The 13,973-nt window shown below is 42.8% G+C and overlaps 1 protein-coding gene across 5 annotated transcripts in view; it reads left to right on the top strand.

Annotated features, from left to right (window-relative positions):
• Positions 1-13,973, top strand: part of svilc (supervillin c) — a 28,008-nt gene that overhangs the window by 2,190 nt on the left and 11,845 nt on the right. The window contains exons 1-12 of one of the 5 annotated variants that reach the window (XM_050069899.1): positions 356-546; positions 671-1,177; positions 2,837-2,992; positions 3,123-3,299; positions 3,794-3,828; positions 6,515-6,576; positions 7,656-7,801; positions 9,391-9,619; positions 9,861-10,438; positions 10,611-10,737; positions 13,444-13,491; positions 13,604-13,666. In XM_050069899.1, coding sequence (XP_049925856.1) covers positions 903-1,177; positions 2,837-2,992; positions 3,123-3,299; positions 3,794-3,828; positions 6,515-6,576; positions 7,656-7,801; positions 9,391-9,619; positions 9,861-10,438; positions 10,611-10,737; positions 13,444-13,491; positions 13,604-13,666 — 1,896 coding nt within the window. In that variant the 5' untranslated portion in view covers positions 356-546; positions 671-902. Of the gene's footprint in view, positions 1-355; positions 547-670; positions 1,178-2,836; positions 2,993-3,122; positions 3,300-3,793; positions 3,829-6,514; positions 6,577-7,655; positions 7,802-9,390; positions 9,620-9,860; positions 10,439-10,610; positions 10,738-13,443; positions 13,492-13,603; positions 13,667-13,973 lie in introns of those variants that run through there. The other 4 variants (XM_050069898.1, XM_050069901.1, XM_050069902.1 and 1 more) reach the window with 4 other exon arrangements.

Here is a 13,973-nt window from a genome sequence, read left to right as displayed (position 1 = left end):
TCTGATGGTTAGCTGCTGTCTTTAAATGCAAATCGTGTCATATCAGTACTATTTTTATGCGGCTTACCACCTTTGGCTTTGTTGGTGTTGTTTATTCACTTCCAGGCAGCCATGATGTAGCAAGTGGGGACTTTTTTGGGCTCATCTATGTGTGCGCATTGCCTGGGAACCTGTCATAATTCAGATAGGTTTTTATAGATGTGTATTTAAACAAATTTTAATCCATAGCCAGTCATGTTTGAGAGATAACATGCTCTGTGTTGACATACAACAGTCAAACTGGCTATGCAGGTTATAAGATAACATTTGAACAAGAAAATAGTGACTTGTTGAGTTTCATCCAGGGCTGTGGAAAAGACCAGTGAGCCTGCAGACTCAGTGCCGTCGAGGCCTGGACCCAGAGTGGAGCTGAGCTGCTGAGGTGTTGGGTTTCAGTGCAAGGGGAGATTCCTGCATGGCACTGCAGGCTGGTACAGGTCATCTTACATGGACTCTAGCAAGAAGAGAGAGGAGACTTAAATGAGGGATGCACTTTTAGAAAGAATTGTATGTATAATGAAGGCATGAACATTTCAAGAAAGACATGTACAGACTGCTGAAGGGCACATTAAGGATGTGCGTTTGCTGAGTTATCTTCTGACCTGTTTACTGTTTGCTATTCCTCTTCCAGGAGCAATATGTCTCACCCACCAAGGAACAGATTGTTCTGCATCCTCTGATCGGTGGACTCTCAGCAAAGAAGGTCTTTCAGTCCGATGGAATCTGAATCTACGGGAAGAAAGTTTTGCTCCCGTGTTTACCTTAGCTGAAAAGTGGAGAGAGAACCACCCATCAGCTTTCTGTTCCTGAATGCTTTGCAATTCTTCAAGGAGCAGAGAGTCGACTGAATCCTTCTGAGGGACATGGACGCCATGGAGAACCCAGTCCTGGAGCCCCGATCAGAGCGGATTGCTCGCTATAAAGCTGAGAGGAGGCGAGAACTGGCCGAACGCTTTGGCAACATGGAGGAGCTCCCCTCCAAGTGGGTGAGGAGGGATGGGAAAGAGGTGCACGACCCAGCGACCCAAGCCCACAGAGGGACTTTGAACTCAGATGGCCTCAGTGAAAGACTTAATGGCAGGACGCGAGGAGTTACCAATGGATTAGAGGATCCTGCAGAGTCCAACCACTTGAGAAGGTGAGTCATGTCTGCAGTGAAGGATGACTCGATAAAGTGCGTCAAATTGAAGCAGCTGAGTAATGCAGAAATCACAGAGTCCTCACCAAGGGCTAATTATTCCATAGAATTCAATAATGTTTTATTTTTAATCATATTTGTGAATTCATTTCTGTTCACTGACAGTGACCAGTGTCTTCTTTCAACTGGAAACACAACAAATTTTGGGTGCGTGCACGGAGACAAAGTCTATAGAAGTGTAAAGCATTCACTTGCCCTGTTTTTTCTGAATTAACAAGATTACTATCTCAGAATTCTGGGAAAAGTTTTCATGAAAAAAAAAGTGAGTGAGGGCATTATGCTTCTGTAAAGGTCTGTATATGTGCACAGACACACGAGTGAAATTAAAATTAGCAAATATTCCTCCCATTCACTCTCATCCAATAGAAGCGGAGGGGCAAATAGAACATTTGTTTCCAGCTGCAAATCAAAACTTTGATTGGCGAAGTTGCAGGCAATAGCAAAGGAGTACAGAAGAGGAGACATTGATTGTTGCTATGTTTAATCAGCCGATATTGTATGATATTGACCATAAAAAATGCAAACTGCCCCACGAGAGATGTTGGTAGACATACATGGAACGGTAGAAAATGAAAAATGTACCAGTAACATCACATTTTGTGGTATTTATCAGCACAATAGCTAACATTAGCTAGCTAGCTACCTTTCCGTTTGTGTCACAACAAGCACTGCCCACATTATTGCCTCAGCAGATAGTCAGCTGCCTGTTAAACCATGCAGTGAGCCCTTCAGGATACAGCTTTAAAAATCTGTAAATTTGTGTTGTACAGATTTTATTGGTCCTGAGCCCGCTTCTGAACCCCTGTTGACACCTGTCACCTGCTTCAGTCTTTCCCACCTTGACATCAATACAGAATTTTGGTTTTGACCTAAAATAGTACAGTGGATAGTATTTAGGAAACAGTGTGTAGCATATGATCACTGAGAAGAGGGGTAATCAGAGGGACAGAAGGATTTAATGTAGCTGTATGTGCATGTGAAATGTGTAGTGGGTGCTCTCTTCTTCAGAAGCATGAAAACTATCTGGTCCACTTCCCTATGTCCAAATACGTCTTGATTTTAGACTTGAGTACAAAAAGTTAATGAGGGAATATATTTATCAAACATTTAATATGCATTTGAAACTCTTTTGAAGTGACAATCTAAATCCCAGGAGATTGTACAACCAGTTTTTAAGCTTTAGCTGCTTCTTACCGGTGACCTTTCGGCAGCACCAGATCCTTGACTTCACCAGTTGCTCTGCAGCCTTTGTTGCTAATTAAAACTGAGAGGTTTAAATCAGTGGGTCCCAGCAGGGAGTTTTAAAGCCAGTCTGATTCTTTTTTTGCATTTGGTTAGTACTCTTCCAGCCTGACACTCCTTTCATGTGGTCTGGGTGCTTTTTCTTGGCGCTTGCATTATGGATCAGAGACCTCTTTAAGTGTCAGAAAAAAAGTACAACTTTGCACCTTTCATGACTGCAGCTACATAAATTTCTTTTTTGGCTGCTCTTGATGGAAAGGTTCAAGATTGTACTTTTGTTTCTAAGAGCGTGCCTCACCCCACGTATCCCCCACACCTGCGTCCTCACCTCCTTCCCCTCACTCCCGCCCCCTCCAGGCAGGGTTCCCCGGACTCTGTCAGCATGCTGAGTGGGGAGGGGCACCTCGTCCCTCTTGGACACGATGCCCCGCAGCTCCACACTCGGGTGTCAGTGGGCCAGTTGAGAAGTGCCCTCCTGCAGCAGACGGGGAGCGGAGCGCAGCCTGAGAAAGTGTAGGGTCACCTGCATGTGTGTGATCCAAACTGTCACTATCAGCCTGTGTGTACCTCTGTGGCAGTGTTTGTCTTCGCCTCATCATCTTCTTCCCTTTCCTTCTCCTGCTCTGTTCTGTGTGGATACCAGTTGCCCTGATGCTGGGCGAGCCACGTCCTCTTTGGATCTGGCTGTGAAGCCGGGCTCTGAAGGGGGGCGGCGACGCACCCGGCGTTACCTCCCTGGGGAGTCAGGTGGTGGTCGCAAGACCAGTGAACGCTTCAGGACACAGCCGATTACAGCCAATGAGATGGAGGACAGCAGCGGGTAGGGGCTGTGTGCTGTGGTGCAAGATGAAGCACCTGGAAGTTGCTGTTTGAAGTGTTTGGTGAAATGTTTTTAGAGCGACTGTCATTTGCCAGTGAAATTTATGACGTCTGACAACTTTGCATAATGTGTTTTTTAACAAGGCTTTCAAACTGCTGATGGCTTGTGTTGGATATTTGCTCTTCAGTCATAAAAATGAAGTCATACTTAGCCTGAGGTGTGACCCTGAGGTGCAGTGCCTTTCCATAAATGTCCACAGGTGGTGTGTTTTGCATGTGTATGTCCTCCTTTATCACAGTGTTGCTTTACAGAGCATGCAAATATGAAGTATCTTGATTGCTTGGAGCTGTAGAGTGAAGCACAAAAACGTGTATTGTTAGCTTGCAGCAGCATCTGAAAGGAAACACACAGAAGCTTGAGATTTAAGTCCACATCACCTCTCTGTTCCTATTCCACCTGCTGACTTCATGCTTTGCCTCTTGTCACTCTTCCAGGCTGTTGGACGCAGAGGAAGAGGAGAACTGTAAAGGTGAAGCTACGTTCCCGCCTGGCTTTGATCAAACAGTTTGTTATTGTGTTTAGAGACAAACGGCTTTTGTCCGTTACGCTGCCATGTGAACAGTGCCACACACAGAGAGAGAAGGTCACAGTAGCACAATAATGGTTGCCACTGACAACACAATGATGTAAACAAAATGACGACAGGAGGGAAAAAGTGACATATCTCAAGATATTAAAGGGACACTTCACCCCCAAATCAAAAATACATATTTTCCGTCTTACCTGTAGTGCTGTTTAACAGACAAGATTGTTTTGGTGTGAGTAACTGAGTGTTGGAGATATGGCTGTAGAGATGTCTGCTTTCTCTTGGATATAATGGAACTAGATGGCACTCAGCTTGTGGTGCTCAATACGCAAAAAATACATTTGAAAAACTCAGCAGCAATGTCTCTTTCCAGAAATCATGACCTGGTTACTCAAGATAATCCACAGACCTTGTTGTGAGCAGTTTCATGTCGGAACTATTTTCTTTCTACTGAACTACACCTGCCAACTGTATTACTGTGCAGAAGGAAGCGTGCATCTACTGCTAGCTCACCTAGAATCACTGAGCTAGCTAGGATGCCATTAATGTTTACATCTCGCGCTGTCACAAGTACAAGCCTCTCGTCCATGAGTAGATGCACGTTTCCTTCTGCTCAGTGATATGATTGGCGGGTGTAGTGCGGTAGAAAGAAAATAATGCCTTTATAAACGACTCACAACAAGGTCTGTGGATTTTCTTGAGTAGTCAGGTCATGATTTCTGGACAGAGACATTGCTGTTGAGCTTTTCAAATGTATTTTTTGGGGCTTTGAGCACCACAAGCCGAGTGCCATCTAGTTCCATTATATCCAAGAGAAAGCAGACATCTCTAAGCCGATATCTCCAACACTCAGCAGCTCACACCAAAACAATCGAGACTGATAAACAGCACAACAGGTAAGAGGAAAAATATGTATTTTTGACTTTGGGATGAACTGTCCCTTTTAAGGGGCAACAGATGGAACAAACACCAGATCAATATGTGACATTCTCTTTAAAGGTTTCTTAAAAAACAAATATTTGGAGTGTACGTGAAACTTTTACAGTTTTCTCCATGAACTCATTTAACAGCTCATGAAATAACTCAGGTTATATTTATAGGCTACCAATGTTTAAACTCCTCTTTGATGACAGATTTACGCCTCGCAGCATCATGTGACCAGTAGAGCACTGCACTCCCTTAACCTCACCATAAAAAAGATTACAAACAAGTCTTTACAAATATTGACTTGCCGAGAATTTACATCACAACTGCAGAAAAGAGTAGCCAGTGTGAATCTGTTTTTTACTGCTGTTTGGATACATTTCAAGCCATGTGTCAATCATTTTTCTGTGCCTTCTGCCATCGCTTAACAGTGTGTTAACTCCACAAATACAACATAAGTTAAGGATTTATCAAGTTTTATCATGTCCGACAGAATACTTAGTTACTCTACATGCTAGTTAGCTGCGTGATTAAATTAATGTGGACACATTATTCAAATATCAATATGTAAAGAGGATGGAAACAGGATGGAGACGGTTGTTTAGAGGTGGTGTGATACTGTGCTTCAGTGTTACTTTTAGTTTATTTTAATAGCTATCAGGACAAAATTTAGAGTGATGAAAAGCTCATTTCAATTTCTATTAACCCTTTGAAACTTGAGCAAATAAACTTTGTTTCTTTCACAAACTGGGGAAGAAGACAATGAGCAACGAAAGAATAAATGACCCAAAAAATTAGCAAGAAATTAGTAAAAAGAGCAAATTAAAAACAAGAAAACTAGTAAAAAAAGGAAATAGAATATTAAATACAAACAAACTAGGAAATTACCTGCAAAAGAGCTTAAAAATTATAATAATTCTGTAACATAAATATATAATAATGATAATTATAAATAAAGTTTTCCTTAGCTTTTTAAAAATAATTTTCTAAATCTTTTTTTTTGTGTGTGGTTTTTTTTGCAATTTATATAATTGCTTATTACCTTTTCCCCCCATGTTTTTGAAAGAAATTGAATCAGTTCGCTCAGGGTTCAAAGGTTAAAATAACAGCAAAAGGCATCTAAAAGCAGCACAAGAAAAGTGATGTTGCTCCAGGTTTCAAAGGGTTTTTGGAGTAGCAAAGAATAAAAGTTTTTTTTAGTAACCTTTCTCTAATCTTTGCTCTCTTTTCCAAATATTGGATATTTTTACCTCTTTGGGACTCAAACAGTTATTTAAATGAAACCATCTCAGACATTTAGGGGGGAAATTGCATCTAAAACATGATGAAGGGATCCCAAATGCTTTTGTAGAAACTTTAATAATGTATTTAATAAGATCATCATGTGTCTTATTCTGTACAAGCTTAATATGAAATAATACCAGTCACTATTGCTGTAACATAAATCTAGTGGAGTAAATAGTAGAATATTGCCAGCGGAAACTTGTGAAGTAGCCAAGAAGTAGGCCTAGCAGAAAATAGAAATACTCATCATGGTACAATCACTTTAAAATTAATAAATATAGCCTACTTAGTTACAACAGTGAGAACTGTCACCAGATATTACATTATTTTATCAGCCAGCATTAGTCTGTTAGTCACTGTTAATTTCAAAGCCTGTTTGATAGTTTCTGTCGTGATGATTTGTGTCATTTTCTCCTCACAGCTGATGTGAAAACAGACGACAGAGCCAAAATGAGTGTGGCGGCCAAGATGTCTTTGTTTAAAGTGAGTGTGTTATTCTCAGCACTGAAACTAAATCCTTATTGCTGCTCTTATGTTATGTGCTGTCTAATGCCTGCTGCTATAAATGATCCGTCAGTGGCTATTCCCCGCTCCTCCATCTAATGTGACGGAGGCGTACGTTCACATCCTGTCACAGCTGAATAATTGAAGGTTTTCTGAAAGTTTACTTATGACAGTTAAGCTGCAGTGAGCTCATCCAACCAGAGCCAGTATGCAAGTGTAAACTGAAATTCATCTTATATTAAAGTACGTTGATGCAATGTCCCGTACTAGATTAAAAGCTGCTATTACGGACTGGTGATAAGTTGTAGGGAAATATATCGAACAGCTACAGAGAAAGCTCCTTCCATCATCGACAGTCACCTCGGCTGCTCACCTTACAGTGTGAGACGCATGGTGAGCCAGCGCTGAGCAAGCAGAACACAACCTGATGAATGCTCAAACAGGTGCAGGCTGATGCTACACTGGGTCCATTTGTACTTCTTAAAACACAGACTAAATTTACAGTGTGATAAACACAGTTTTTGTCTCTACACAGACGATGAAGCACATTGTGGTTTTCCCCCTCAACAGTTTACAATCTCCATTCCTACATTTCACCTCCTGTGTGGTTTTAGTCATGAAGCATCAGGTGAAAATGTGCCATACACTGTATTACCATTAACAACCATAGCAGTGGGGTGTATAATTAGCCTGTTACTCCGTGGAGGCAGGCGGGGAGGTAACTGAAGCCGGCAGAGCTCTGGTTACACTGTGACCTGTTGGGCTGGCATTCTATCCATGTAGCCAACACGCTCCACCTTACAGCAAGCTGCTTTATTCACCAGCTATCCGACCCACTTCCCCTCCCTCCCTCCCTCCATCTGTCCATACAAATAGAACAGGAGCCATCAGGAGAGGGGAGTTTTCACTGCCATTTTTGTGGTCTCCTTTATTACTTATTTAGCAGGTGGAGGCTGTGGATGGAGGCTGCTATTTGACCTGAATGTTGAGCACCACCTGTGGAAAAGGACTAAATGTGATGTGCTGATAATAACATGTTTCCCCCACCTCCTCTGTAGGAGCTGGAGAAGTCTGCCGCCCCCGAGGCCTCAGCCTTCCTGAAGCCTCGCTCAGGCAGCGTCTGTCATGAGCGCAGGGTGCGCCGTGGCAACGACCACCGCTTTCTGACCCAGCCTATCACCTGTGAGGAAATCGGGGCAATCAGGTGGGGAAGCCAAGTGGCCACACAGAGGGAGATTTTAGCTTCAGTTCTAGCAATACATACCGCATACAGAAGCATAGTTCATGGGTGTTTGGTTGGATTCAAAACAGTTTTATACACTAGTTGGGATGACACTACTTTAGACATCTGCTTAGTCATTTGGGGATGATCGTCATGAGTTCAAGGGGTAAAGCCGGCATTATTCTATATTTTTCTTACTGTCAACAATCCCATTAAAAGACCAAAAACAATGATGTAATTCTTTGAAACAGGTCACAAATACATATTTAATTTTTTTTTTAAAAAAATGCACGCTCATTTCCTAAAACAGCTGGCTACGGGAGTAAATTTATTGGGGACTACTTTCAACGGCGGAATAATACACATTTGGTGCTCTAATGAGTATTTCCAGCACTTGGATGGTGTATATGGGACTGACTTAAAATAAACCACAGTGACTCTGATCACCGTAATAAATAACATGTCACTCAGTGCAACACTGTGGCTCATCAGCCCGTTCTCATTCCCGGGGGGCATCAATATAGACGCTTTGTCACACCCCGCGGCATGTGATATAAATGCCAAAGGCACCCTTAAGTGTCTTAATGAAACGCACCAGACTTTATTTAACTCCATTGTGAACCAGTCTGCACTGATACCTGACACTGAGGGCAACTGGCGCAATATAAAGAGCGCAAAAGTCTGCGTAGGTCAGGAGGGAGGGGAGGTAGATGGGACAGACAAAACTAGACTCTCCTCCAGGAGACCGCAGTTCATGTTCTGTGTAAAACCAAAAGTCAATGTTGTTTTAATGTAATGACACAATTTAAGTGTGGTTTTGGCACTGGCGTTAGTCACACTATGCATTTACATTACATTACATTACTCTTATTTTAACCTTAAACATGGTGTTTTTTTTCTGACTTTACGAAGTAGTTTTGTTGCCTAAACGTAACGGCGACTGTCTCACAACATTAACCGCGTGTAACAATGTGTTTCAGCTTTGCATCACATAGTTTTGTGAAAGGTTGCCCTGTACATCGCTATAACACACCCAGGAGCATGACAAAGTCTTGGTATTTGATGATCTGGGAATGAGAACACGTATGAATTACTGAAGTGGTTTTAGAGGAGCTCTGTGACACTGAGAAATGACCAGTTTCTGCTACACAGGTGATAATTGTTAGCAAGTTCAATTCATTATTGATTTTGGCTGTAGTATCTCTCCATATATTCTTTGTACTTTATACTTAATACTGTAATTTTTGCGCTTCCACTGGTCAGTATTTTGCATCTTCCTGCACGGAACTATACAACTCATCTTCTTTAACAACAAATATATTTTTAGGTATTTCTCATTTTTCACATTTTCTATTGTATTTTTTCAGTTTTATATTATGTCTCTTTGCTTCTGCCATGTGTTTGGTATGCACCCAAACACCAAGTCAATTTCCTTGTAAGTGGAACCCTCCTTGGCATTAAAACTTTTTCTGATTCTGATTAATGAGATTTGTTGACCATGAAAAAAACACAAGCTGTATTTTGTGATTATAACCCTGCTTTATAACAGGTATACTCATGTTTCCCTGCAGCGCTCCAAAACCAGCACCACCAGTGGATTCAGAGTCTTTGCAGGTGGAGTCAGCAGAGGATGGCGATGAGAGCTGCAAGCTGAGCATGAGTGAGAAGCTGGCCCTGTTCAACAAACTGTCCCTGCCAGGGAAGCAGGAGAGCGGCCCCGCTGACGGGCCCCCAGAGAGACGACGGCAGAAGGGGGCTCGGTACCGCACACAGCCCATCACTGTGGAGGAGGTCAGCCTGGTGAGTAGACAAGCCAAAACAATGTCAAGCCAACACAGTGTGATTTATACAGAAAAGACAGATGCCAAATAAGAAAAAGAAGGTGCTTTAAAACTGCAGACAGTGATGGTTTTAAGCTTCAGACTTGGTTAAAAAAGTTAATATGCTCCCACTGTGAACATATAGCATGTCTTTTAAATCAAGTACGTTTTAATCAGTTATCTAAACCTGTATCTCTCCCTTGTGCCTTGTCTTTGTTCAGCTCCAGAAAGGCCCCATACAGCTTCCTGCCTTCTCTTTGTCCCCTCATCTGTCCGACAGACAGCAGGCCTCGTCTGTCAACCTAAAACCCAGTGAGATACGCCTTTCCCAGCCAAGATCTGATGCTGGTCCTGTACCTGGGGAGCCTAGTGGCCCCACCCAGCAGGGCCCGGACTCTGAGCCAGTCTTGAAAGGGATCCTGAAAAAGAGCTGCTTCGGAGGCTCAGAGTTGACCCGGACAGAGGGTGGTCAGATGGATGCACCGTCCAGCCATGAACAGAACGGTGGAGGCTGTGAAGAAGCAGGGATGCAAGGGGGGATGAGGAGCACAGAGCAGCAGGAAATACGTGCACCACCGCGGAGACAGAGGCGTGAGGCTTCAGGTGTGGAGGGAGGCTCGCTGGCTGCTGCTCCCTGGAGGCAGAGGGCACGAGCCAGGAGGGAAACCATTGCCTGCACACCAATAAGAGCCTTGCCGGAGCAGGATGCTCCTCAGGAGGAGAGGCCTTGCCAGACTGTGCTGCAGGAACAGCTGGTTTCCTCTGTGGAAAACAGCTCAGATACTACAGGGAGAGTTCAGTGAGTATCAAATTAAGTCAGACGGGCTAAAACATGCCTCATAAGTTGGTAATATTGAGTACTTAAGATATTTGGTGCTGCAAAAATGATCACATTTAAAAACTTTTTTTGTGTGTGTGTGGTATTTGCTTGATTCTGTGGTCTTTATTCTGTATATTTTGTCTGTCCAAAGACAACAGAATGAGGAAGAGAGTGTGAGGACGATGAATGAAGAAACTACAGCCACGGGACATGTTCAGGTCACACTGGTAGATGGCACCATTAAACCACAGGAAGCAACTGACACCAGCAGAAGTAAGGTAAGAAACAAAGAAACCTCACACTGTTAATGTAAAGATCTGTGGTGTCTTCACTACAGTGAAACTCTCAATGGATCTAATCCCAGCTGCAGAATCAGCAGCTGCTCGGCCTCCTGTCTGTAAAGGGGAAACTCTTTGCTCCTCTATAATCTCTAATCCTTTGACAGCTCAGTCTGGAGCCGGTGGGTTTCAGGCTGTCAGCAGAGAGGGATGAAGTTTAATAGTCAGCACAGAACATTTTTGTCCACTCTCACTTTTAAGACCTCGGATTGATTTACTCACAAACATCTTTCTAAAGAGAGTATTTAGACTGTCAAGCTTCCAAAACCAGAGGTGAGAAGAGAGATGTTGATAAAAAAATCTATGTTCACCCAGGTTGCTTTCAAGTGTTACCATGTGGGCACAGTAATTAAGTTTCATCGGTAGCAGCGACTGGTTCAAGTAGAGGATACTGCTCTATTGATCGTCTGATTGGTGGAGGTTATACTTGCAGCCAGAGAGGAAGATCTGCAGGCACCACTCAGGGAGTAAAAATACTGCGAGCTCTTCTGCAAGAGTCTTTAATCTCTTAAGTGATGTTAGTTTATTGAATGTCTGTTTTCATTAGGCTACTATTAATTTAAGGGTAGTTCAGTCAGGACCACTTTAGTCAAAGAAAACTTTATTTCCATTTGCGGTATTATATTTGGTGGTATGGCTCTGTTCTGGGGCCTCTCTGCCTTTCCTCTGGCCTATGTGGAAAGCCTAAGGCAGAGAGAGCACACATCTCTGCCCTTCCACGTGCAAACGAGGAAAGCCTGAGGCAGAGAGAGAACACCTCCCTGCCCTTCCATACGCCTACATGGAAAGCCTAAGTCAGGGAGAGCAGCAGCAAAGCCCCCCAGGAACAGAACAGAGCAGCATCAATGACGAACAGAAATGACATGTATAAGTCAGACACAACATGAAAAGGAGGAGCTGGGGTGGAGGCGGTTTGCAAAGTGGCTTGCAGAGGAAGCAGCAACAGTAGGCAGGCCAGAGCAGTTTAAACAAGGAGCCCTGAATGAGATTTGCCAATTGGTTACATAGAAAGGAGTCATGTGATCTATCAGCTGACTCCTTTCCATCAATCAGCCGCTCCATCATTTGATTGGGCTGTTTGAGCTTGACATCGTGTCCTGCCTGAAATAACGCAATGCTATGAAACCAAACTGTTTATTTTATGTGCTGTGCTTTAATTTTGACATATTTAAGTAGATGCACGTCAATATAGTTGATTTTAGAGTAGTCTGAAATTCCCAGTTGCTTTTCTGTGTTAAATTCTGGGCTTATGTTCTTTGAAAAAGGGAAATTTTAAGATGCAGCTCCAGTGAACGAAGAATCCAAACACTGAGAAAATTCTTGAGGAACTGAAATAAAAAGGGTCCATGTGTCACAACAGCAAAACTATATTAAAAGGTCTGTTTACAAACTCTCATTCTCACTCCAAAGTCATTGAAATCCGGTGCTTGGGCAGTGACTTATAGTGTCAGAAACCAACGAAAAAAGGCATCCTTAATGTCGGCATGATACATAGGCAGTTGATGTTATACTGTAGTTAAACAGCGCCTGGCGATGTCAGGGGGAAATGCGGCAGGACAAGGGCAAAAGTCCAGGTGGGGTGGGCGGGAGAGGTGGTGGATGGGTCCAGCAAACACTGACTTTCACCCGGGAGGCCGGTGTTCACTTCTCGTAAGATTGTAAAGCCAAACCCTATTCTTTGTTCCTAAACCTAACCATGTGTGTTTGTTGTTGAAGGAAAAAAAGGTAAATTCCCCACAACATAAATTTGCAGTGTGTACTGATGTAGTGTGTTTATTTTGAAAGAGACTGGACAAATGAGTCTTGGATTATACTGCCTGAGTTGTGTCAGAGTGTGTAAATAAATGTTGTTTGACATGGACCCCTATGACTGCAGTTCATTCAGAATTTTCTGTTTTGGGATTCTTCGTTCACTGTGGAGACATACCAGAAAAACTGTTTAGTTGCTGATTTCAACATTACATAGGGTGATTAATTGATATACAAATGATCTGTTAGGGAGGTGAAGTATTCCTTTAACATCAGTCATAATATTGGTTGAATTATATTAGAAACCAATGCAAAATGTTTGCAGATTTTTGAAGCTCTTTGATCTAAATGATGTGGGAAAGCAGCCTGTGGAGCAAATCACACGTAGAGGTTGTTAGGTTCACTCTTCCTGCCATCCTTAAATCCAGAACGAGAAGAGGCCAGTGGCTAGATGGGTGTATTTGTCATTCCACTGAAACCAGATATAGCATCTCTTAGCAACAGCACTCTGGATTTGGCAGGTGCTAAATGTCTTGAGATCAGACTGAAGTTACTGAGGGAATATCTCCTGACTACGTGCTTAGTGTTTATGTGCTGAGAGGGGTTTGACTGTCTCAGAACATTATGTGGAATGTAAACAGACAGACATTATTTTGGTGGTTAAATGTTGACCCTTTTATGACCTTATGACCTCAGCTGCACCGTGGTGACAAATGTGTGTACATGCACTGTATGTGTGTGTATTCATTTTAATCTCCCTTTCCTGTACGGTTAATTTCTGTTTTAATTTTACTCTTCTGGCAACATTTTCATTTGGTTCCTGTTATATTTTTTTAATCATCTACCCGCCACCCCCCACCCCCACCCACTTTTTTCCCTCCATGCTGCCCTCTGCAGGAAGAGACAGAAAACCTTCATGGGGAGAGTGTCAACCCTCAGTGCTGGGTAAGTCTTTAACTGATGCTTTGAAATGCCTCCTCTATGAAGATTATATGCATTACTAATTTTACAGAAGCTTCAGCCTGCCCCTCTCTCTTCTAATTCCTCTTCCCCTCAGGAGCCCGTCTTTGCCTCTGTCTATTCTAGCAGTACAGCCCAATATATCATGTGTTTCAATCAGGTAATGGTGTGAGCCGCTGCATGGCAGGTTAATCGTCTCTCGTTCTGGTTTGCTGTGTTTTGTATGCAGTGAAAAGTTTTTTTTCACGCGGCTGTGATTTTTACAGATGACGTGTGAAGTTTCGCTCACGCTCTCGTGCCGACTCTGTCACCTCACCTACTGAGTGGGGTTTATTTTTTGTGTTCGAAAATGAGCTTTCTTCTGAAGTGATACATCCTCGCTCACACTTCACGGGTTCCGTTTTAGTTTCTGTTAATTGTGTGCTCTTACTCTCGTAGTTCTCTCGCACTTTCAAAGTTTTTTTCTG

Source organism: Epinephelus moara, chromosome 18, assembly GCF_006386435.1.
Source record: "Epinephelus moara isolate mb chromosome 18, YSFRI_EMoa_1.0, whole genome shotgun sequence".
NCBI classification, from domain to species: domain Eukaryota; kingdom Metazoa; phylum Chordata; class Actinopteri; order Perciformes; family Serranidae; genus Epinephelus; species Epinephelus moara.
The sequence above is the reverse complement of the archived record's forward strand: the minus strand, read 5'-3'. Positions and strand labels throughout refer to the sequence as shown.